The 25,097-nt window shown below is 39.8% G+C and overlaps 1 protein-coding gene across 2 annotated transcripts; it reads left to right on the top strand.

Moving 5' to 3' along the window:
- The first annotated feature begins 11,880 nt into the window (after positions 1-11,880).
- Positions 11,881-24,698, top strand: Hddc2 (HD domain containing 2). Of its 2 annotated transcripts, XM_048354025.1 has the most exons (6): positions 11,881-12,007; positions 13,105-13,226; positions 14,486-14,588; positions 18,790-18,858; positions 21,414-21,552; positions 24,095-24,698. In XM_048354025.1, exons 1-6 carry the CDS (start codon positions 11,936-11,938, stop codon positions 24,190-24,192), a joined length of 603 nt encoding a protein of 200 aa, XP_048209982.1. In that variant the 5' UTR covers positions 11,881-11,935; the 3' UTR covers positions 24,193-24,698. The 2 variants fall into 2 exon arrangements, with proteins under 2 accessions (XP_048209982.1, XP_048209983.1); XM_048354026.1 differs by lacking the exons at positions 21,414-21,552; positions 24,095-24,698 and adding an exon at positions 19,745-20,806.
- The last annotated feature ends 399 nt before the right edge of the window (positions 24,699-25,097 follow it).

Below are 25,097 nucleotides of genomic sequence, written 5' to 3'. Positions count from 1 at the left end.
TCAGGTCTTCTTGTGTCCTCCCACCCTGTTTCCTTGGTCCAAGGCTATGGGTGAAAACCTAAAGTTAGTGCTCTTCACCACTAGACTACATAATCTCCATAAACATTCCAGGTAGATTGTTGGCTGCATGAGTGAATGTGTGAGAAACACAGATACCCTTCGGAAGTTTAGGAGAAATCGCTGTGCACATCAATCAAGTAAAACTGAAATAATTGTGGGCCAAAGGAACAAAAGAGCTCAGATAATCAGCACGATCATACCTAGATGTTTGGCTTGATATTTTTGTGACAGTCTCTGTGAGGTAGCTGTGGTAGGTAGCATCTCCATGACGACAGAATTTACCAATTCACAGTAGCACTGGAGGAACAGCACACAGAGACAACTGTTCTATCTGATACGGGTAGATTGAAAAGACAGGTAGATTGAAAAGACTGGTAGATTGAAAAGATTGCAAAAGAACTGAAACCAGTATAAGCAGCATCAGAAATTATCCTCCAATCACCTCTTCTAGGTTAAGTTGCTGATCCAGTTGAATGGTGGTTAAGTAAAATATTCCCAAGTTTATTGGGACTTTTAATATATTTTTTCTTCTTTTAAACCATGAAGTTTTTTTAAATTAAGTTTTCCTTTTATAATTATATAGATAGCAAGTACTCTTAGAAAATAATGTTAAGAATGTAATCTCTAAGAACTTTGTCATAGCAATCTTCCTGAACGCCAAATGAAAAACCAACCATAATTAACAACCATTGATACTTCATTGTACTTTTGTAGGCTTTTCTCATTACTTCTCTCTCAATTGTAGCTTCTCTTTTCATGTAAGACTTAAATAATCTCTCTCATACTCGTAGTGATCTTTGGAAGTATTGATTTTAATAACCCCATGGTATCCTGCCATGTAGATTTACTTAAGGTTGAAAATTCACTTACTAATTGTCCTATTATTCTCATTTTGTTTGACACTTTGTTCTTTCATAATGTTTAGTTATACTGTTTTTAATTGATTCATAATAAATATTGTACTTATTTTCTAATATTTTCTGAATTTAATATTACATTATAGAATACAGGTATATCTTATTATATACACAGAGAATATAAGATGTATAATAAATACAAGTTTTGAGGGGTTTTGGGTCAGTTGTGGGGCTTGAACTCAGGACCTGGGCTCTGTCCTTGAGCTCTTTTGCTCAAGGCTAGTGCTCTACCACTTGAGTCACAGTGCCACTTCTGGTGGATAATGAAGTTGTTAGTTGCAGATAAGCTTTTCACAGGGACTTTTCTATCCCTGCTGGCTTTAAACTGCAATCCATTTCAGCCTCCTGAGTAGCTAGGATTACAGGTGTAAGCCACCAACACCTGGCTCAGAGATACGATTTTTACCCAATTACTTTTTTTAAACTCTGGGTCCATTTTCAACATTTTATTGCCATTTCATCTCCCTCCAGCATCATGAATACTATAGATTATTATATTATTTGTTTATTGGAAAGTAAGTATGGCATCTCAACATTGTAATTTGTATAAATGTCAAAGCAATTCAATAAATGAATCATGTGACATTGAAAAGACCATTGTATCTGTTAGCTAAAAAATATTTCCTAATGTTGAATCATTGATTAACACATGATAAATATTTCTGGATTTCTGGCTTAGTATGGTTCCTAAGCATTTCATCTACCTATATTACTCTTATTCAAAAGTCAGTACTAGAGGTGCATCCACTATGTTGGTTCTCAGAAAGGGAACACCTGAGGTTGCTTATTGAAAAAAATTTTAATGGAATCTAAGATGAACTGGGTGACTTTTTTGGCCAGTTGTGAGGCTTGAACTCAGGGCCTGGGCACTGTCCCTGAGCTTGTTTTGCTCAAGGCTAGCTCTCTTCCACTTGAGCCACAGCCCCACTTCCAGATTTTTCTGTTTATGTGTTACTCAGGAATCGAACCCAGGGCTTCATGCAAGCTAGGCAAGCACTCTACCACTAAGCCACATTCCCAGATTCTTATTGAAATTTTAATATTGTGCTTATATGATCCATTTTGATACCCAAAACTTTATATTTATGTATCATGTTCAGTTCCTTGGCCATCTCAATGACCTCCCACTAGTTGGAAATGTTCCTTTTTATCTTATATTTAGGATGTCATTTTGATAATATATCTAGCTTTCTAAATACTGCATGCAATATGTTTGCTTTTTAAAAATCACATTTAACTTTGCAGTAGACTTCAGTGAGGATTGTGAATTACCATCCATACTAATTATACTTAAACACACACACGCAGAGAAAGCAAGCATGAATGAGGATTATGGGTTTGAGGGGTGATTCTCTCTACAAGAGCCATCCACACACCAAGTGGAGCAGGATGTGGGATTTTTGCCACTGACTTGTTTCCATTCATGGTCTCTCTTGTGAACAGTAGAAGCACAATGGGCTGGTTGGTGGTCTGCGCCTGTCCAGTCATTGCTGGGAAACTGTCAGGATTACAATGTTCCTTTGTTGGCTGAATTGGCAGCGACGCCAAGAGCTGAAAGAGCCACAGAGACTGAACCAGTGATGACGATGGCTTGGACCTCTGCGACAGCGAGAAGCCCTCCCACCTCCCAGTTGGCCACCCGGAGGCCACAGCATGGATGCGGAGATGCTTCGGTGCCCCTCTAGCCATATGCTGCGCCAAGCTGGCTAATGGAAGACTTGGCTTCTTGATAATCTCGTCCAAACACAGGAGAAGCAGCCATTGTGCCAAAATGTGCAAAAGAGAGAGCAAGCAGATAAAAAAGATTGAAAGCACATCATGAGGACGCGCTTGTGAAATGAGATGCTAAGACCTCACAGAAATTGTACTCATTATTGGCTAAACACTTAAGAGGATTAAGAGGAGGAGAGTAAAAGATATAAAAAAAAAATAAATCAGACTGAGCAACAGGAAAAGGAGTTTCCTTGTTGACATGTGTTGGAAAAACCTGATCCACAGAGCTGTGATGAATTTTAGGTGTTTGCTTTATTGTATTGTCTCCTAAGCCCCTAAATTTTTAGATTTTTATGTAGCTGATGGACAAAAGGAAAATGAACATTTTGAAACAGGTAGGACGAAACCATCACCACACCAAAAAGAACTTGTTTTCTCTGCCAACAGTTTTCTGCCAGCTCAGACTCCTGGTTTTATTTAAGAAGTCCACTGCCTTTGAAAGCACACTGGATCTTTTCTATAGTAAAAGATCAAATGATGTTAATCAGGCCACGGGGGCTAATCCTTTAATGCAACTGTCTCTTTGCATTATAAACATAGCAGTTATATAAGCTGGAATGATTTTTATCTTAGCTTTTCTTTTCTTTCCTTTTTTCCCCCCCTTCTGCTTCTGTCTTTAAATCTCCAGTCTGGCCAATCAGTTCTACACACAGTTTCTATTCCCTTTCCAACTCCTCCTGAAGGGACAATTTATTGCTCTGTCTTTTAATGAAAAAGTTAAAAAGAGACAGTACAACCATCTCTCTTCCTCTCCTCCATGGTCTTCACTCTGTTGATCATCTTAGGATATCCCTAGGGAACTACATGCAGCTAGCTCCTACTTCTTGCTCATTAACTCAGCTAGTCCTCAGCGATTGGTTCTGTCTAATGGATTCCATTCCAATCACCCTAGGTGTGTTTATAGCTGCTACCAATAGCTTTTCTTAAGCCAATCTTTGCTTCAAGAATACATCCAAGAATTCTGTGGCACATTCAGCCTGAAGAAGACTGTGGTAAGGGTGGGTTTCTAGCAATTGTCTTTAGATATTCCACCTACCCTCCTGCTGACGTAATATTCAGCTTCCACAGGAATTTAGAGCTGTCAAGGCTGGGACGTAGTGATAATGAGAGTTCTTGTTAGCCTTGTCCAGTTTACAAACCTTTCCTGCTGAGATACTAGCATGCTTTTAGTAGAATGTCACTGTCATAGATGACCTGTACCTGATTTCTTGGGAAAGTTAGGGTGAAAATCATTGAAAGAGCTATAGAATTGGATGAAAAATTCCATCAGATCAGCTAAAATACATGTATTCCCTTACTTTTTTTCACCCTCTAAGACCTGATCAAGCCTAGCACATTTGCAGATGCTCAAAAATTCTTGTTCAAAATTTTACCAAAAAAAAAATCAGTGAATATCATTTTATTTTTTCAGTAACTAGAATTTTCTAATAAGTGCACAATCTAGGTTGCTACTGTGAGAAACAGTGAGTCTTCCCTCTTTGGAAGTGTTCAAGTATACACTGGGGACACTGGTGTAGATAGAGATAGCCAGCTCCGATAGTTTGGCTCTAAGCCAATAAAAAACTTAAACATGTTGTATCTCACATTTTATATTCATATACAGTGATCATTAGTGGATCTGTTAAAAAGGAGGTGGTGAAGCAGAAAGTCTGTGGGCCTATACAGTACCAGATCATTTCCATGCAATGATCTTTTGGTCAATGGCGCCACCTCTCGGCAGTACACGAAGGTTGCCTGCTACGGGCCAGAGTTGGAGCCCACATTACATTTTCTCTCTCCACAGTATGTGATTGTCTTCCGTGATACATCCAGGAAGTGCCTGAGATTCTCCAGGCCCACAGGAGCTGCGTGTCATGGGTCTCTGATGAAACACAAAACCTTGAGTTTTCCATGCCAGTATTTTTTCACCATCTATGAATCCACTTCTACTTAGCCTAGTTCTTGTTTTGTATAATTCTTAAAAAAATGTTGGATCATCTACAGAACAAAATTAATCTTCACATTTTACTCAGGTTAAGAATTATTTCTTAATATTGGATGCATTTCCTTACTTATAACTCTAGGTACTTAAGAGGCAGTGATGGAGAGGAATCTGGTTCAAGTCCAGTCTGGGCAAAAAGTTACTGTGACCCCCTTCTCAACCAATAAGCTGTACTTGGTGGGGGTATGTCTGTGGTCCTAGTTATTCAGGAGGCATAGATACGAGGATCTCAGTCTGGGGCTGGACACCGATAACAATTGTACAGCTCATCCAAAGGAAACAAGGAAAGCAAAATCAAAAGTATTCCTCAGCATTTTCAAGATCTTAGAGGGCTTATAGGCCTATTTGGGGTTAAGATTCTAGGGTTCGGAGTGGTGCAGTGACTTCATGTAATTCTCCTACCAACTTCATACCTGTAGATGACTCCCTTGGACCCTACCTTTTGTTCTACTTCCTTCCTGGTTTGAGTTCCCATTTTAAAAAAATATTTTATTGTCAAGGTGATGTACAGAGGGGTTACTGTTAAATGTATAAGGTAGTGAGTACATTTCTTGGAGCTCCCAAAATTTTACAGCTTAAATGATACTAAAATATTGGGTGTTTGTAAAAACAGATTGTAATATCTTTGATGCATCTAAAGAAAGGTTTTATTTTTATATCTTCAACGTATGCTACTTATACTAATAAAGGACAGATTTCTCTGTTAACATGTAAAACCACGATCGACATATAAATCACAGTATATGTCCATTCAGGTGAAAATCTTAATATAACTTTTGTCTTTGGTAGTTGAACTGTGTGCCTCACACTTGCTAGGCAGGTGGTCTACTACTCGAGCCATGCCTTCCGCCTTGGGTTGTGAAAAACAGGAAGGCTAAACTCCTTGTCCTTTTTCATTATGCCCAAGTGTCAAGTTGCATAAATGATGCAATGACCACAACTGCTTCCGTTCCCATTGGGTCTCTATTACCTACTTGTGGAGTATCCTTGGGAAAGTTTGCTCTTGTTCTCAAAATCTTCAGTGGCTTTTGGAAGTCATGCCTGGAAAGCCCCTAACACATCACGAGCCTCTCATAAAATCTCACTATCAGAATTGGTCTTCTTTGTCGATTATGACTACTCATACTCCCATAGCCTTTATCACCTTGCTTATCCCTAGGAATTTGCTCCGATTCCCAAAGATGAAAGGATAACACAGAAAAGGGAAATGGTAGAAAATACAGAGAATCATGGTGAGAGCACAAACATTTGCTAAATCCAAATCAGCAAACATATAATGTTAAATACAATTCCATGGACCAGAAATAAAAATCGCCAGCTTTTGACATGCTGATGAAAGAGAAAAACAAATGAGACAGTGCCACCTCATGGTGGACTCCTGAAACTGCTAGCAGCCAATCAGCATTGAGATGTGAGGTTTGCTGCTAAACTAATTTCTTCTTTTCTGTCTTTATTGAAAGGTCCAGTAAAGAAGAATGCACAGTATTTCCAACTGTGTTACTTGTTCCCATATCCTTCTTTCTCAACCACCCTGAAGGGATGGGCATACAGGCACAATATTTTCAGCAGAACTTTAGATGTTGTTTCTTTTATGTCAATAGATCTTCCCTGTATGTGCAAATTAGCTCACTAATGCCTACCCAGTAATTAACTCATATGATAATAAAAAATATCTTTGAGCAAAAAAGGGTGGTGATATTTGTTTGGTCATCAGTGGATTGAAATGTGGCCTTGATTTCTATTCATCTGAAAAGAAGGCAGACAATGATTATATTGCTCATCATAAAAGTTTTATCTGGTGGTACATCCTTCAATTGCTTACTGCCAGCTGTTAAACTCAATAGTGTTAAATGAGGATCCCTGAAGTGCTCCACAATCAAGCAGTTAAGTACTGAATCCTTGGGGGGGGATTGATCAGGTTTAATTATCCTTATATTATTCATTTAGTTGTAATAGACTATGAGGAGAAACTAGCCCACTAACAGGAGCAAAATTCAATAGCCCATGTATAAAGTGTTGTATGGTGTATTCCTCCACTGTAAGGAAAATGCATTTTAAAGGTTGAACTTTGAGAATGGAAAGGCACTATAAAAATTTGATGGTCCAACTCCTTTTATAGATGACAAATAGCTCTGTGTGTATCTACTTTATAGTTTCGTGACTTTGTGTTTTAACCTTGATTGCCTTGTTTGGTTTTGTTACAGAGCAGTCTGGCTCTATTAACAAGTCAGGTTGTAAAACACCTTCCACAATGTGTAGTTTACTGGGAGAGAGCAGGCCTGGAGAAATGAGAAACAGCTGAAGGCACATGCAGGCCCATTGCTGCTCCTGGTTTTAAAGGCAGTTTAAAAGCTCCAATGAAGAAAATGGGAAGAAACAGAACATTAGCAGGGAACAGATGTTGCTCATCTGTGGCTCTTGCAGAGCTGTATCCTGGCCTTTTGGGACAAGGAAGGGCCATTCTGGCAGTTTGATATTTTTTCTTCTTTTACTCCAAATTTCCCCAGCCTCACCTGGACATAACAGAAGAGAAGAATAGGAGTAGCTACGTCTGGAATAACAATGTTTTATAGAAATGCCATGGTCTTTGGATCCATATATTTTTCTTGTAGCAGTGACTGGTTTTGTTTATTAAATTAATATTTTTAAGTTTTTGGTTTGGGCCACTCCACAAACACTGATGGCTCACACCTCCTTATCTCTGGCCAAAGTGATTTATACCCTGAAATGGGTCTCCCTTCTACATGGACCGCCACCATTTCCTCATCACTGTGTCTAAGGGAAAATCATTCCAGGTCTTGGGGAAAAAAGTTAGATCAAATGTAGTCTACACTCAGAAATCTTTCCATCTATTGTCATCATGACAATGTCACCTAGGAAATAGTCCAGGAACTCAGAGGTGTACTTCAATGGACAGTTGAGAATCCTGTGGCCTTATGGTTTGCCATTTGGTTTTTCGACCTTCTAAGTCAAGAAAAACTTTGAAGTGATTGGAGTAGCCATCTAATTTGACTGAGCTAAAGATACCTTGAAGAATCTGTTGTGTCCCTACATAAAGATTATTAATGCGCTTCATATAGAAGAATATTTCTACTTAATATTTCTTCCCAAATTCTAAACTATCATTTCTTGGCAAGCCTGTCTCTTCAGATTCAACAGGTTCAGTTTGGCATTGCTTAACAATGGGTTATGGGCTGAGAAATGTCTTTTGCGGTAACTTGCTCATTGTGCAGGCATCATAGTACATTTACACAGATCTCTAGAGCACATGTCAACCCCTTGTTACAGTCTTATGATGTCTTTAAGAGATGTGGTGAACACAACATGTGAGGGATTCTGCTTTACAGAAAACTTTTTTTTACAAGTAGAAGATTGTACTCTAATGATACAAAGTGACATATATGTAAATACACAAATCAGCATTGTTATTATTATAATTGTCAAGTGCTCTTCCATGCCCATAATTGCACAGGTTATGCTTTCATGGCCACCAGTTAGGATCACCACAAACAAGTTAAGTCTTACATTGTGCTATGACCATGATTTCACAAGATGATAGACTTCTTAGTTCCATTAGCATCTGCTACAAGTTTAGTACAAAATGTCCCCCCATTGGCTCATCCCAGCTGGTTGTTATTTGTGAAAGTGGTATAAGGTAGGAGGTGGTGCCTAGCTGGAGGAAATAGGGAGCATGCTCTATAATGTTGTAACATGTCCATTGTCCCCACATGTTTCCACCTCTCTCTACATTGATATTCAATCTTCCTTCAGGCCTAAAGTAATGGGTCCAATTGATCTTGGATGACCTTGGACTGAAGCTCCCTGAAACCATGAGCCAAATAAAGTTTTCCTCCCTGTAAATTTTTTCTCTCAGTTATTCGTTACAGTGATTTAAAAAATTTAATTGCATGGACCCACTGTATGATCATGTATGGTCTATTATTAACTGTCACTATATATGTATTTGCCAAGCAGTAAACATATATACTAACATTTTTGTATATGTGAGAGGGAAAGGCAGAGAGTAAGAAAGAGAATTGGAACCTGAACTCAGGACTTGAAACTTGCTTGACTTTTTCACTATTATAAGAGTATGCTACCACCTGGGCTGTTTTTACTACAGTCTTAGCTTCCAGATAGTTGAGGAGTAAGGCTTGTCCACTTTAACTATTCATTCCAACAGTTTTATCGAGCAGTCTTGAGGATTCAGATCAGATACAAAAGTTGATAGTATATGGCTATTTGAAGTGAAAAAAAATAGCCCAAGATAACCTTAGCCCTTTATTTACAATATTCCATCTTTCTACGATCAAGATTATCTAGTCAGCCAGGGTCCTTGTACAGGTTATTGAGTAAGATGTGGCTACTTAAGAGAACTTCAATTCACATCAGGTCATCCATGGAGAAGACCTGAGAGCTTATGGGGGAAAAGATTATTTATTCATGTAATTAAAAATGAAGCAACTAGGAGCTGGTGACTCATGACTATAATCCTATCTATTTAGGAGGCTGAGATCTGAGGTCTCAGTTCAAAGCTAGCCTGGGCAGGGATGTCATCACGACTCTTTATCTTCAATTAACCACCAGAAAACAAGAAGTGCAGTTGTGATTCTAAGCAGTAGAATGCTGGCCTTGAGCAAAAGAGCTCAGGGACAGCACCCAGACCATGAGATGGAGCCCCATGACTGACAAAAGGAAAAGAAAAAGAAGCAAAACATCAATGTCATCTTTATATATGCAGAACCCTTACACTATAACTGAGAGGTATCCAGGGGTTACTCTACCCAAACTGTCCTTGTTATGCTTAAGCTTAGGGTAAACAAACAAACAAAAAACAATGTCTTCATTTTCCTCCACTTCCACCTTCTAGGCTTGATTTTCAGGCTGTTCCTTGGAGCCAAAAGCCCTATCTTGGCTCTTTAGTTAAAAAACTGATACATAATGGAAGTTGCTGCACCCTAGGACTCTTTTTGCTGACTGTAATGATGTGCCACAAGCAAGAAAGTGGCAAAACAGAACAAAGCTCAATCCCTCCCTTTTGAGCAAACTTTCCTTTTGTCATCTTCCTTTCCCTTCCCAGTATTAACATCTTACATGGATCTTGGAGCTTCATTACTTTAACCTACATCATCAAAAAGCCATTGTGTGAATTCACCGTCATCTTTCCAGAATCTCTGTCAACAGAAAGTTTGGAAGCCTTCATACACTACTTAAAAAACAAATGGCCATCCAGCATTTATTTCTCCCTTCAGATTACTATAAACACAGCATGGTTTTCTGCTGATTATAACCCATCAACAATAGAACAAAAGTAATTTTAAACTTTTTCCTAATAGTGTTTTAAGTCAGGATCTTACTTGGTAGCCTAGGTTGACCTGGAACTTGTGATCCTCCTGTCTTAAGTCTCCAAAGTGCTGAAAGTCCAGGAATGTACCATTATACCAGAGTATTTTAAGTATTTTATTTTTGAACATATTGGATATGCTTTCCTAATCTCAGCACAGCTGATATTTTGCACTCCACAATTCTTTTTGAGGTTGGCTCTTGTGTCCCCTATAGAATTTTCATAGCAGCTCTGGCCTCTACCCACTAAATGAACTTTGCTACCCCTGCTTCTGTGAAAATCAAAGATTTCTTTAAACCTTGCCAGTTATCCATTGGTGCAAACTGACTCTAGATTGAGAATCAGTGATATAGACCAGGCGATATTCTTTTCCTCTAGAAAGATACAGCATGGAAGAAACAGTATTTATCTATATCTTGGTTCCTAAATCATCCTAAGTTTCTGGGATAATTTTCTCTGATCAATCTATGGCCATCTATTCCTTTACCGAATTCTTCACATTAATAACAGGAATAAAAAAAAATCTTACAAGGAATACAATTTCAGTGTACTTATAAATTTCCCTAAGTACTCACAGAGCCTGAAGAAAGAATCCCTCTAAAAGAGCATTCTAATTTCAAACATCTTTTCTTCCAATTGATTTCAAGCAAATGATGCTTTCTTTTGCATTGACCCTACTTTTCTATGGAAATAAATTGAATTTGTTTCTTAGGATGCTACCAGAAAGCTACTATGAAGATAAAAAAAAAAATTGCACTGAGACTTTGGAGGCAGTGATAAAAATTAAAACCTCCGCAGAGTTCTGGTGGCTCATGCCTGCAATCCTAGCTCTTCAAGAGGCTGAGATCTGAGGATCAAGATTCAAAGCCAGCCCAGGCATATCTGAAAGTCCTAATAAAGTCTCTAATAAACTACCAAAACAGCTAGCAGTCCAGCTCAAGTGTTAGAGCCGGGCCAGCCTTCAGCAAAAGAAGCTCAGGGACAGAGTCTAGGAGGCCCTGAACTCAAGCCTGAGGACCAACAAAAACAAAAACCAGAACACTACAACTTCCCCAACAGCCTCTGCCTCAGCGACTTTGGTGATTCCATTAAAATCCAATGGTGCCTCTGCGAAAACGCTTATAGAGTTCTTGCTTTGAGATAATTCCTTACTTTCTTGCTGCCTCCTCCCCTTCGACACTGAATTCCTTCCTAAAAGGCAAATTTATGATCTAATAGAGCATATTCCTTCTCCTTGCAGTCCCACTCCACCTCCCCCCCCCCCCCCCCCACGAACTGCAATCCCTGTACAAGTGTGATAGACTTAAGTGGAGTTTGGTAAACACAAATCTGCCTAGTTTGTGTCAATCATTGTGTTTGTCAAAGATAGTAAAACCCAAGGCCCACGTGGCGGCCACTAAGGGAAAACCAGCCTGAGGAATTGAGGGTGGAAGAAGCAGGGAGTGGGGGATTTGAGAAGAAAGGGGAGGAGGAAGAAGGGAATGGGGTGAGGGGAGAGAGAGGGAGGGGAAAGAAAAGGACAGGAAAGAGGGGACCAGAAAGAGGAGGGTGGGGAGGAGAGGGTAGAGGAACGGAGAGGGGGGAGGGACAGAAGAAAGAGGAGGAGGGAGGGGGGAGGAGAGGGAGGAAAGGAGAAGGAGGAGGGAAGACAGGAAGGGGAGGGGAAAGGGAAGGGAGGGAAAGAGGAGGGGAGGGGACAAAGAAGAAAGGGGGAGGGGAGAGGAGGAAAAGGGAGGGGAGAAGAGGTGGAGAGGGGGCGGGGAAAGGGGAGGGAGGTGGCCTGAGAGGGCGGGGAGTGGAGGTTGGTGGCGCTCTGGTCCGTGAGGCGGCCAGCTCGGCCCCGCGTGTTTGGGGTCCCGCATGGCGTCGGCCCCGTCGGGGCTCGGGGCCCGCCCCCTGCTGCAGTTTCTGCGGCTGGTGGGGCAGCTCAAGGTGAGCCGGCTAGCGGGCGGGGAGGCAGCGGCCGGGGCCGCGCGGGCGCCCAGGTTGAGGCCCGGGCCTTCCGGGACCGCGCGGCCCACCCCAGGTCGGGGCCGGCGTGGGCTTCGGGACCTCGGGCCTGGGGTCAGCGCGGCGGGGGACTTCTGAGACCCCCCCCCCCGCAGGGCTCCCCGGACACCCCGGTTTCCCCTCCGCATCCCAGCGCCTGCCCCGCTTCCCCGCCCCCTGTCCGCAGTCGGTTGGGGGCTGGATCCCCTTAGGATTATCTGCGGGGCTTGAAGTGACTCACGGATACTTCCAGAAATGACTCCCCTAACCTCCCCCCAGTTCCGTTTTTAAATCTATAATATCCAGTTTCGTCACGTGCCTCCTCGTTGCTGTGCCTAGAGGCCCTGAAGCATTCTCCATTTCCGCTTCTCTGTGCCAATGTCTTTGCTAGCTACTCACCGAACAAGACCCTAGGCTCTGCGAGAAAGATGACCGGTGGTGGAAGCAGTCTGCCAGAGATTTCTTTATTCCATCTACTGTAGAATTTAGAAGTTTGTTACAAGCTCAGGTTCAGAGCCTTCACCCCAGGATTTTTTTTTTTAATATGTGTAGGAAAGGATTGAAGGCAGAAGGCTACAACGTTTGTAGTTAAAAACAAACATAGGGCATTTTGTTCCCACCCTTCTTTTTTTTTCTAGTAAGACTAGGAAGGTCTGGCTATGCAACCTGGGCTGTACAAGAATTCAAATCTGCCTCACAGCACTAGTGATGGATTTATGGGCATTCAACTCCCCATCTCACGACCCCAGCTATCTTCCAGATAGATGGACAGATGGATAGAGAGAGAGATAAAATGGATATGCCATAATTATTCTTCAGTTTCATAGAGTAACTATTGAGCTTTTGTATACTTGTAAATTACTTTATGCTGGTCTACCTTTTTCATTCTTGGAGCACACTAGTTTGTTTGATTTCAGATGATGATCCTTTAGGTTACATTAGTAAAGTCTTCTGAAATCACGATTCTGAACATCTTTTGAAGAGCAAAGTATAGTCAAAACACTTGTTATTTTAAACGTTTTCTTCTTCTTACTCATCAGAGAGTCCCACGGACCGGTTGGGTATACAGAAATGTGAAAAATCCAGAGAGTGTATCGGATCACATGTACCGGATGGCAATTATGGCCATGGTCACCAAAGATAACCACCTTAACAAAGATAGGTGAGCTCTGAGGCCTGTGATGTCTGTGGGGGTACATCATTCTATTTGACTGAGGCTTCTGTTGGATTCTTACTAGTTTATGTGCGGAGAAAAATTATTTGAACGCAGCCATACAGACTCAGGATGAGAGAAAGGGAAACTCTTGAGTTGATTGCTTGAGTTGTTTTGTTTGTGTTTTGCCAGGCCTGGGGCTTTAACTCAGGAGCTGGGCACTGTCCCTGAGCTTCTTTAGCTCAAGAGTAGCACTCTACCACTTGAGCCACAGCACCACTTCTGGCTTTTTATTATTCTGGCTGTTTATGTGGTACTGAGGAATCGAACCCAGGGCTTCATGCATGCTAGGCAAGCACTCTACCACTAAGCCACATTCCTAACCAATTGCTTGAGTTTTTATAAAGTGACATTCAGATAGTTTGACAAAATCTGCCTTGGCCTCTGAGGACACACAACCATGTTAAAATTCTATTGCCTAAAAACCATGCCTAAAATTCTATTGTGTTATATGATATTTACATTTACCTAGGTCCTTTTGAGAATAGTGGTATTTATTTGCAAGGAGTTTGTAAGTATTTATTTTAGAGTTTTATGTACAGGATGAAGCTGAGAAAGGGGCATCCTCTCCTGTCAATGAACAAGTTTTTAAAATGATTTTGGAGCATGGGAAGAAAACTTAAATCACACAGTAATTAATTATAATTATAGGAAGACTTCTGTAAGAATAAATTTAGAGTAGAAAACTGGCAAGGTATTATAATAGGGGAGTTGGCTGGTGATTGGTTGATTTTCATGGAGGAGGTGGCATCTGAGTTGAGCTCTAATGTGTTAATGCAGGTAGAGAAGTAGAAGTGTAGAGGAAAGGGTGTCAAAACCAAAGCCCTGACAGGTAGGAAAATAAAGGAGTGTGAGAAGGCCATCAATTTAATTGCATTAAAAAGTTTGTTAGGAAACCTTGGAGTTTTGTTACTCAGCAAACAGTGAAGAGAGTTGGGGCAAATAGAAGTGAAGTCAGAAAAAGAAAAACCAAAAACAACTGCAGTGTTCCCTGCATGCTCTTGTATTGTGTGGAATAGTCAGAAATCGTTTTGGTTCAGAAGTGTTGTAGGCTGGTAGAATATAATTACTTTGGAAATTTTTATATTAAAATATTCTGTGAGGGTGGTGAAAGGAAAATATATTACATAATTTCAAAATGGTATAGGAAAAAATACTTGTAGTGAATATAATTCTGTGTAATTATTCAACATTTCTTACCTGGCCAGGTGTATGCGCCTAGCCCTCGTTCACGATATGGCAGAGTGCATCGTTGGGGACATAGCACCAGCAGATAACATCCCCAAAGAAGAAAAACATAGACGAGAAGAGGTCAGTGTTGAATATTGACTCTGCAAAAGACCATTAAGAGAATCTGTTGTTTCATCAGACCTACTTGAAGTAAAGGAGGCCCTATGTAGCCAGCCTCAGCATTGGTGTCTTAGGAATGAAAGTCAGCCAGGACAGGTTTAGAGTTTTCAAGACCTAGGCTAGTGAATGTGGAATGGGTCTCCTAAGATGATAGGCAACTAGCTGGGATGGCACAGAGTTTCAGACTTACTAGCTTTGGATCATTGGTGCGGATAGTGAGGGAAGGCCTTAAAGAGAGATTTGAAGAGTAAGTTTTGTTTTGTGTGGTTTGTAGCCTTACCTTCCACAAGTGGGAATTTCCTGACATAATCAGAAAATTGATCTTTGCTTACTCTCATCCTGTTTCATTCAAGAACAAGGATGTATACCTGTTCTCATGCCTTGTTGAACACAGGGACATACAATCAGGTTAATATAAGGCTTTACTTATCAATAATATATGGACAGATATATACATAGTGTTCATTAGCATAATGGAAATAGCCAGGACTTAAGTGACTTATAGAAATTCCACACTAGCTTTTTAGAGCTTAATCATAAATATAATCATTATTGTTAATTTGGTGAATTTTAAACTTAATCCTTTAACTTAGGGGTTAAACAATAAGTAAAGAAAAATTCATTTGTATGCTTTATATATTATGAGTAATGATAAGATATTCAGTGTCAGTGTGAGCTCTAAACTCAGAGCCTAGAGCCAAAAAGAAAAACATTTATGTGTGCATATGTGCCAGTCCTGGGGCTTGAACTCGGGGCCTGGACCCTGTCCCAGAGCTTTTTTGCTCAAGGCTAGTGCTCTACCACTTAAACTACTGATTCACTTCTGGCTAGGCTAATCTGAGATCCTCAGATCTCAGGCTCCTAAGTAGCTAAGATTATAGGCATAACCACCAGTGCCTGGTTTAGGAAAGACATTTTGGAAGCAGGTGACGAAAATCTTAAAAGTCTTTTTGAAAATGGTGAGTACTGGTTTCCAGTTCAGGGAGTGTTTCTAGCTACTTTTTAGTGTAGGTCTTAGGTTGGTCCTAAACTGCTTAGTAAGAGTCTTCATTGTGATAATTTTATAGAGTAGGTAGACTTAAATAGCTTCTCAGAGCTGATGGAGAATAGAATCCAGTAGGCAATAGTCTTTTTTCCCCCACTTGAGGCAAGAAGATCCACAAAGAAATCAAATTCTGATTTAAAAGTTCCGACCTACCCTAAAATGTAGTCACAAAGAAAATATGAAGAATGCATTCCTCTTCCTGCAAAAATATAGGTCCAGAGTAGATTGGCCAATATGACAGGAGAAAGGGAGGAAGCATAGGGAATACTTTTGTGAGTTACATTGCTAGGAATCAAGAATTCCTAGCTTGGGGCTGGGACTATGGCCTAGTGGCAAGAGTGCTTTCCTCATATACATGAAGCCCTGGGTTTGATTCCCCAGCACCACATATATAGAAAATGGCCAGAGGTGGCACTGTGGCTCAAGTGGTAGAGTGCTAGCCTTGAGCAAATGAAGCCAGGGACAATGCTCAGGCCCTGAGTCCAAGCCCAGGACTGGCAAAAAAAAAAAAAGAATTCCTAGCTTGATTGGGTGAATTAATACAACCCTTACAAGCAATGTAGATTCGTAGTTGCAAAATGCAATTGGCACTTGAACCGGAGGAGGATGAGCCATGAAGGATGACATACAAGAATAGATGGGGGGTGGGGGGGAAATCATTGTTTATAGAGCTCATGGTGGATGATATTTTTAACTGGTGGAGCTGGATGTGGTAGAGGAAAAATCATAACTGAGGTACCAGAGGGTGACCAAAGACATTAACATGAGGGCAGGAAGAAGAAAAGACAACCCACCCCTCTGGAGTAGATGTGTTGTTCCATAGAGAAATAAGTCAGAGACTTCTGGAATAGAAGGTGAGGAAGACCTACCAGTGTCATGACTGGAGCTGAGTTCTGGCCAGTGTCGCCCCATGGATGGACATGGGGGAACTGAGACATCTGAGGGTGCTGCTGTCCTTATGGATGTGCTCAGATATTGGCTAGGATGAAAACCTTTCTGGCCTCCTTAAGCCTCCTGACTGCTGCCCACTCCTTCTGATTCACAGAGGAATAAATGTCATAGGCAGAAGGGATAAGGGAAATGTCTTAAAAAACATCAAGTTCTGGGCCAAGAAGGCAAGGACTTGGAATGCACTGATGCTCTATGGCTTGTTCCTGCTGCTGGTCAGGATTTGGGAAGAAGAAAGGAAGACCTGGCAGGTGAAAAATTCTTTATGCAGATGGTGTTGATGAATAAGATTCAGCTTTCTGAACCATACTCTAAGGTAATTAAACAGGGCTTCTTGGCCTGTGTGGACCACACATAATGAGAAACAGGAAGAATTATTTGCCCAGAGGCTAGCAGGTACATCAGTCTCCTTTAAACTAAAGGAAAAGAAGGAAGAGAAAAAATACTTGATACTGGAAAGATGATTGTCTTGCAAGATAGATATTAAGATAAAGCAGAATGCATAATGAGAGCATAAAAGATAAAACCAGAGTAGAAAGCCAAAGCTATACTTAAAGTCTGGCTCCCTTCCTAATTATAATCAAGGAAACATTTTATTATAACCTGAACTGGTCAATATGCCTTACAGTGATCTTCAGAATTAGGAGGATGGGCCTAGAAACTTGAACATAGAAAAAGTGGATTATATGCCTTTGCAAAGGGAAAATATTACAATGGAATTGCATGCATATATCTGTGTGGGTTAATGTGGCTAATGAACTGCTTAAAGGTAAGAGGAAAAGAAGGTGACTTTATAGCAGGATGGAGAAAATGAAAATTACTATAAATATTTATAAAGACCTTATTTGTGCCAAGTTATAAGTACTTTTTCTTCACCTCAACAATCCTATGAAGGTACTGTTTTTAACAAATGAAAAAACAGCAGAACAAAGTAGGTTAAATAACTTGCCCAGGATTCTGCAGCCAGTGATTGCCAAGCCTGGCTTGAAGTCTGGTCAGGATTGAGTCTTATCGCTCGCCATTATACCACTGAGCTCCGTCAGTGTGGTGTGTGAATGGTGGTGCTACTTTCTGAGTACTTGTCGCAAAATCACCATAAGATATTTGCTAAGAGCTTTGAACAGCTCAGAACTTTAGGCAGATGTTTGCCATTTTTTTCTAAGAGGAAGAAGTGAGGGTAATTGTCACCTTTAATTCTGTTTGGACTCTATGGTAAAAGTATAGAAGAGAAGGTGTTGGGGTACGGGAAAGCTTGTCATATTCAGCCATGTATCCTGGACCTCAGTGAAACTGATTTCATAGAATTCCTTTTAAAAGCTGAGCATGATTCAGTGGTGTCTGCTACCAAATAAGAAGTACTGAGTAATGTCTCAAAGATATAATTCTAATTCCATAATGAGAAGAGGTACCCATGGATATCACATTTGGATCCAGGAAATAACGTTTAATTTCAAGAAAAGAGCAACATCTTTGGTTATCTGTTTATTCAAAGAACATGGTGATTTAACCAACAGAAAGCTTATTAATAAGTTAGGATTTAGATGTGACCTCCAAAAAATCAGTTCAGTCCTAGGCTGCATATATAGGAGGGTAGTATCTAGCAGGAGAGTGGTGATGGTTCACTTCTGTTTTGCCTTGGTCAGATCACATGGAGATCTCTGAATTCAGTGCTGGTAGCATCATTTAGAGAGGGAACTAATCCTTCTCAGAGCATGGTATTTGTGTTTCTCTACAGAGAGTTTCAGTTTTGTTATATTCACACATGTCATTCAAACAAAAGGAATGGGTAAACGTGTGTTTCTGGAATAATTTAGACAAAGGTATCTGTTTATAGAGACACTTTGAATTGATGAAAATGCCAAGTATTTTCTCAAGTAATTTGCTGAGAGTAAAAATAAGGAATAGTTGAAATACAGAATCAATTTTGTGCTCCTAAAGGTGGCATGAAGCTATAGGTCTGTGATTGAATAAGCTGTTCAGAACAAATATTACTTGGAAGATTGATAACTTTGATTAGCTCTGTAAGTGGATGGATTCTGTTAGATCTTTTTATTCCTGTCACTTTCGGGGTTATTTGTAAGGATGTGAACCTCTTATTTGGCTTTTGTTAGACTAGTTGCCAACTTAGATAAATATAAACAAAATGAAAATAATTTCTTACTATTTCAGGAAGCTATGAAACAGATAACCCAGCTTCTACCAGAGGACCTCAGAAAGGAGCTCTATGAACTTTGGGAAGTAAGTATATATGTTAGGTAACTTTTGATCGGTATTGAATTTATGGCTCATTAAAGTTTTGATTGGCTTGTATAATCTGTCTCTAAGTTACTGTTGCCTAGCACACATTTAGCATACATTTCTAGTTCAAGAACCCATTTCAAGTTCTCGTGAAGAACAAGGAGCTGGGATGACTGGCATGTGCCCACATGCCCAGCTGTCATTTTCTTTATCTTATAAGAAGTCTGTATAGGATCTCACTGCTATACTATTCTGTTGTTCATTTTGATGTACAATTCGTTTTTTTCAAACTTTGGAAAGGAAACTTGGTCCCGATTGTTTTCTTTTGTTTTTAAACTCACATATAAAATTACATGTGTGTGCTGGTGGTGCATGCCTGCTATCTTAACTAGTGAGGATGCTGAGATTCAGAGGAGGAGTGTGGTATGAAGTCAGCCTGCACAGAAAAAGTCATGAGACTCCCGCTTGAAAATAACCAGAGTTCCAGCCAAGGAAAGCAGCCAAGCATGCAGGAAGACCTGAGTTCAAACTCAAGTACCAGCACAAAAAAAAGTATATATTTATTTTTCATGCACAATATTTTGAAATAAGTATATGTTGGAATGTTTCAGTTAATCTAATTATTAGAGGATTACTTCCTACATCACTTTTTGTGGTGAGAACAGATTGCGTTAGAAAAAACTGCTGATATTTTTAATGTTGTATTAAAAAAATACAAGTTGAACAAGAAGTGTACTCACTGCCTTACATATGAATCTGTAAACTACACTTTGACAATAAAGAAAAAAGTTTAGAAAAAAGAAAAAAATACAATGACTTTTTTTTTTAGAAGTTTTCATAGTATTTCCCCTTCCCATTTTTATCTGTCTTTTTGTCTTTCGTTCAGTTCTTGTATTCTTTTATACTGAATTTTGAATCTGTTCCAAGGACTTTCTCATCCTGTGGGTCCCTGACCTGGATGGTTGCCCCAGGAGGTCAGACTAGACTGGACTGTGTTCGCCCTGAGCTCGTCCACTACAGGCATGGACAGGATCTCTCCCAGGATGCTTAGTGAACACCTATTGGCTATTTGAGGCTCTCCTGGTGTCAGTCAGTCATCCAGACATGCTCTCACTCTTCTATGTTTTCTGCCAGACATATGCTGATCTCATGTTTGCCTTGGGGCTGTGGGTGTTTTTATACACTTGCATATGGTATGGAGTTCGTGGGGATGTCATGCCCCTAGTGTCATTGTAAAGGGTATTCATGGGATTTTGATTTTCCTATTTGACTCTGTCAGTTTTTTTTCCATTTCTTTGTCTCCCTACTTATCATCCATATATAGTTACCCAGGCTATAAACTAGGAAGTCATTTTCAACTTTCCCTCTTATTCCTTTTTTTTACTTTTGTTGACTTCATCCTTAACAGTTTTAAGTCTTCCCACTTCTCCCTCATCTTCATGGCCATGACTGCAGAACAGACATGTCTGCGAGTGTTGCAAACTACGGGCCTTGCAGGTACTGGCCCTTGCCTATGAGAGCCTTTTTTTCTCAGCCTTTTTCTTCTCTCTCTTTCTTCAATATTCAGTCTATCCTTAGAAATTACTGGTGGTAATTTCGCCAAATGTCTGTGTCCTCATTGGAAAATAAAATTAGAGAATACCACCTTTTTTAAAAAGGGAAAAAAATCTAAAAACTTGTATTTCTTCTTGAAAATTTTACAAATTTATTAGTTTGCTATAAAATATGTTGTATTTCCTAATAGTCTTGAAGTATTTTTCTCATTTTCAGCTTTCAGTAGAAACAAACTCTTTAGATTGCTTTTCATGGAGGTTCTCCTTGACTAAATCATGAATTTGAATTTAGTCAACACTATCGTGACTGAGATGAGTACTTAAATAAAATGTTGTTGTTTTTTAAGTGCCTTTGAGATAAAGCAAAATATATATTAAGTTTCTTATTGAAATGATTTCCTTTTGTCATATTCAGCTGTATCAAATCAAAATTGTTGCCTTTATAGAAATAAGACATCTAATAAAAAAAAATCAAGAAGCCTTTAAGTGATTTGTACCACATCACCCTTCCGAGAAAGCATGACAGGATTATTATCGGAACACATCTGGGGTAGAATTACAAATGAGGACTTTGCAGGGAAAGCAGCTGGAAACCCGTTAGTCTTAGAAGAAAGATCCTATATAGCATTGATTGGGGCTTATGGCTATGGCAGTGTGTCATGTTGTAAGACGCAGGTTTCCTAGAGCTCCTTGTTTCAAGTCTGTACTGGAGAGAGAAGAGAAAAGGTAGAAATACAGCTCTCTCACTGCCTTTACCACTCCTGCTACCACACATGTGCACATACCAATGCTTGTAAGGTTCACAGATCTTAACTGTGTCTCCAGTACTTATAATCAGGAGGGACCTAATTAAATGTACACTGGGTAGTTGGTGGAAGTCTCTAGGACACATTTCCCAGTAAAATGGTAGCCAAAAATGAATGGTAAAGGTAGAAATTAGCATAAAGAGGAAATCCCACCAGGTAGTCCTAATCATGCTGCTTTAATTCTTCCCTTTCTTAGGAGTATGAGACCCAATCTAGTGCAGAAGCTAGATTTGTAAAGCAGCTGGATCAGTGTGAGATGATCCTTCAGGCATTTGAATATGAAGACCTTGAGAAGAAACCCGGATGGCTCCAAGAGTTCTATGATTCCACAGCAGGTACTCAAATGCTTTTTTTTTGTCAGCCATGGAGCTTAAACTCTGGGCCTGGGTGCTGTCCCTGAGCTCTTCAGCTCAAGGCTAGCGCTCTACCACTTAAGCCACAGTGCCCCTTCTGGTTTTCTGGTGATTAATTGGAAATAAGAGTCTCATAGACTTTCCTGCCCGATCTGGCTTTGAACTGCAATCCTCCTAAGTAGCTAGGATTACAGGCTTGAGCCACTGGTGCCCAGCTGTTGTTGTTGTTTTTGTTTTAATGTTTAAACATTTGTTAAATACTCACAAATATATTTAATGTTCCTAGTGAGACTCCAGATTTTTAAGCAATTAGTAATATAGTTTTATTTCCTACTTAATCTCAAGGAAACTGCAGTGAGAGAGACAAGAAGGGAGGAAGAAATAGAAGCAGAGAAGGGGGAAGGGATAAGGAGAGGGAAAGAGAGGGAGATAAAAGAGAGATAAACTAACATTGAATGCTATTTTCAACAAAACTTTAATTTGGCTTATTGTTCTTAGTGCAGTAAGTAATGGTGTGTTAGACCCCAGACTCAAGAGAGATAATGTATGTAAAAAGGCTTTGTGATTTGTGAGCAATTTACACTCACAAGGTCATAGAGATAAAAGAGGAAGTAGGGGCTTAAAATGGGAAATATGCTGGGTGCTGGTGGCTCATGCCTGTAATCCTAAGTGTTCAGTAGGCTGAGATCTGAGGATGGAGGTTTGAAACCAGCCCTCATAAGAAAAGTCCATGAGACTTTATCACCAATTAACTATTAAACAAGTGAGAAGTGGAGCTGTGACACAAAAGTTCAGGGACTGCACCTGGGCCATGAGTTCAAGCCCCAGGGCCCATGCAGTAAACAAATAAACAAACATGTAAATAAATAAAATGGGAAATCTCCTGAGTTCAAGCCCTTGGGTTTGCTCAATCAATCAAGCAATCAAATGGGAAATCTCTGAGTTCAAGCCCCAGGGCTGGCACAACAAATAAATAAGCTGGCACGATAAATAAATAAATTAATCAAATTAATAAAATGGGAAATCTCCATTGCTGATGTTACCCAGCCATAGTGTCAAACTGCTTTGGTTGACTGAATCCTACTTCTGTCAAAAAAACAAACTGTTTAATCTTCAATGAATTACTTAGCCTCTCTGGACCTTATTAACTTCTTTATCTTTAAAGTGAAGCTAATAATAGCTTCTACTTTATAGAGTTGTTTCAGGGTATACTGGGTTACTTCAGTACTGTGTCTGTCACTACCTGTTAGTAATTTTCTTCATTTTTATAGTTACCAGAATAAGATGCAGAACACACTATATTAGAGATGGCTGTTTTTCTTGCTCCCTGGAATAAAACTCATTCTTTTTCCTTGGAGCCGTACAGGGTCAGCTCAGCCTCCATCTGCAATGACAATTACTTAAAGAATGACCTTTTTCTGACCTTCAAGAAACCTCTTATGTCTTCATCAGATACAGAAAAGTCACAGCTCATACACTGTGCTCCAAGATAGGATTTGTATTACAATGGCGTTGATTCAGTTTTCCTTTTTTCCATTCCACTTCCTGTGCTCCGAACAAGGCCTCATTTTTTCTGTGTTGGACTATTGCTATTGTCTCTTCACTTGCCAACAGGCTTTCAAGTTTATCTTGTGTCTCAGTATCTCCTTTTATTGGTATAGGTATCATCCCATGTATTTTCATTTTTCAGTGCTGGGGATCAATCCCAGGGCCTCAAACATGGTAGCTAAGAAATCTACCATTGAGCTACACTGAACCCTAACATCAGTATTGGAGAGAGGGGGTCACAAGGAAAGGCATACCCTAAGGACAAGGTATCAATCAGGTAGGAAAGGAAAGGAACCATCAGAAAATAGCCTAGGGAATAAGTAATTTAGATTGAACACTAAGCAACAAATAGAACAGGCAAGAAAAGATGGGAACAAGATCGTGTTTTTTCATGACCTCCTACATTAGCTACCACTGGCCTGCTACAAGCTTAGAGCTTGGTTGAAGCCCCAGACAGAAATCTAGAGAGAGTGAAGCAGGGACAACAGGACATACCAGCCAGTTGATGTGTAGAGGTGTTTGCAAGAGAGATGTTTGCATTCTTGTTGGCATCCTGGGACAATCCAGAACCTCTTTTTTCCCTGCTTGAGGTTTCACATGTAGGTGCTGCATTCTTAATTTCAATTTTGGAATGAGCAGATAGATTTTTGGCTCTCTGGGCTCTGGGGTTTTTCCATAATTTCTGGTAGGGACATAGCAGGGCTGCCTAGTGGAGTTTCCTCTGGCTATACCCAATCGATGGTTCTTTGTCTCATTCTTATCCTTATACTTGGTGGCACCTGGGGTAAGGATAAAGTGGTTCCATTTGGTCCCTTCTCAGAACTCACAATCTCCTGCTTTAGAATGAAGCATGGGTCAAATTACAGAATAGAGCCCCTGATTCCTCTTGAGATTAATCTGAAGAAATAGATGTCTTCTCTTGTTGATACAAGAATGTCTTTTCTCTCTCTTTTTCTTTTTTTTTTTTTTTTTGCAGGAAAATTCAGTCACCCTGAGATAGTCCAGCTTGTTTCAGAACTTGAGACAGAAAGAAATGCGAACATAGCTGAGGCCACCAACAAGCCTTTCTTATGAGTGCTACATTTCTGTAATGTTTTATTTCTGTTTCATGTCTTTCTTTTTGCTATTGTTGGTCTGATGATTTCTCCAGATATGAGTGTTTATTTTCAGTTGGCACAGAACAGGAAGTCATATGAAATACCATGGATGAAGACTAGAGAGGATACTTCCTTTTTTTTAAGAACTAAATAAATATTAAATATCTTGAGCCTTGGAATATTTATTGCAAGTCTTAAAAATAATCATATTCTGACTTAATAACATATATCCCAGAATGCCATTCTCATTGAAGATCAGAAAATTTAATTTTGATTGTTTTTAAGAACAGATTTCTCTGCTGATATAATAAGGAATGGAGGAAGGTTCAGAAAAGAAAATGTTCATAATGTAGTCTCTCCAGATACTTTTATCAGATGATCACTTTCTTGAGTTAGATTTTGAATTCCACTGTGATTGCTTCTGGCCACTGAGTGTAGATTTCTGTGCCTGATAACCTTCCCCTCAAATCTCTTAACATTTTGGGCAATAACCTGAAACATAAAATTTTTTCCATCTGGTTTACAGATCTGAAGGCCTTGTTTATAAAAACATTTTCAGCAGGGAAGAAAAACTAATAGGAAGATTGCTGGAGTCACTGAGCCTTAGACAGATTATATCTCAACCTGACTTCTCATTTTACTTTCATGAGATAAGTAGTATTCCTTGTATCCCTTTATTCAGTGTACAACCATTGAATAGTTTGTAAAGGAAGAACATCCATGAAAACCTACTTGGTATTGTGTGGACCAATGAGGCCTGTCCCTTTAACTGTCAGTTTCTATTGGAAGAAGGCATTTGATGTTGGCCTGGTAGAAATTCTAGGCAGCGTTTCTTTGGAAACGCTATGTAGTATCCATGGATACCCAATCTGCAGGAAGCAA

This window comes from Perognathus longimembris, chromosome 9 (genome assembly GCF_023159225.1).
Source record: "Perognathus longimembris pacificus isolate PPM17 chromosome 9, ASM2315922v1, whole genome shotgun sequence".
NCBI lineage: Eukaryota > Metazoa > Chordata > Mammalia > Rodentia > Heteromyidae > Perognathus > Perognathus longimembris.
The sequence above is the reverse complement of the archived record's forward strand: the minus strand, read 5'-3'. Positions and strand labels throughout refer to the sequence as shown.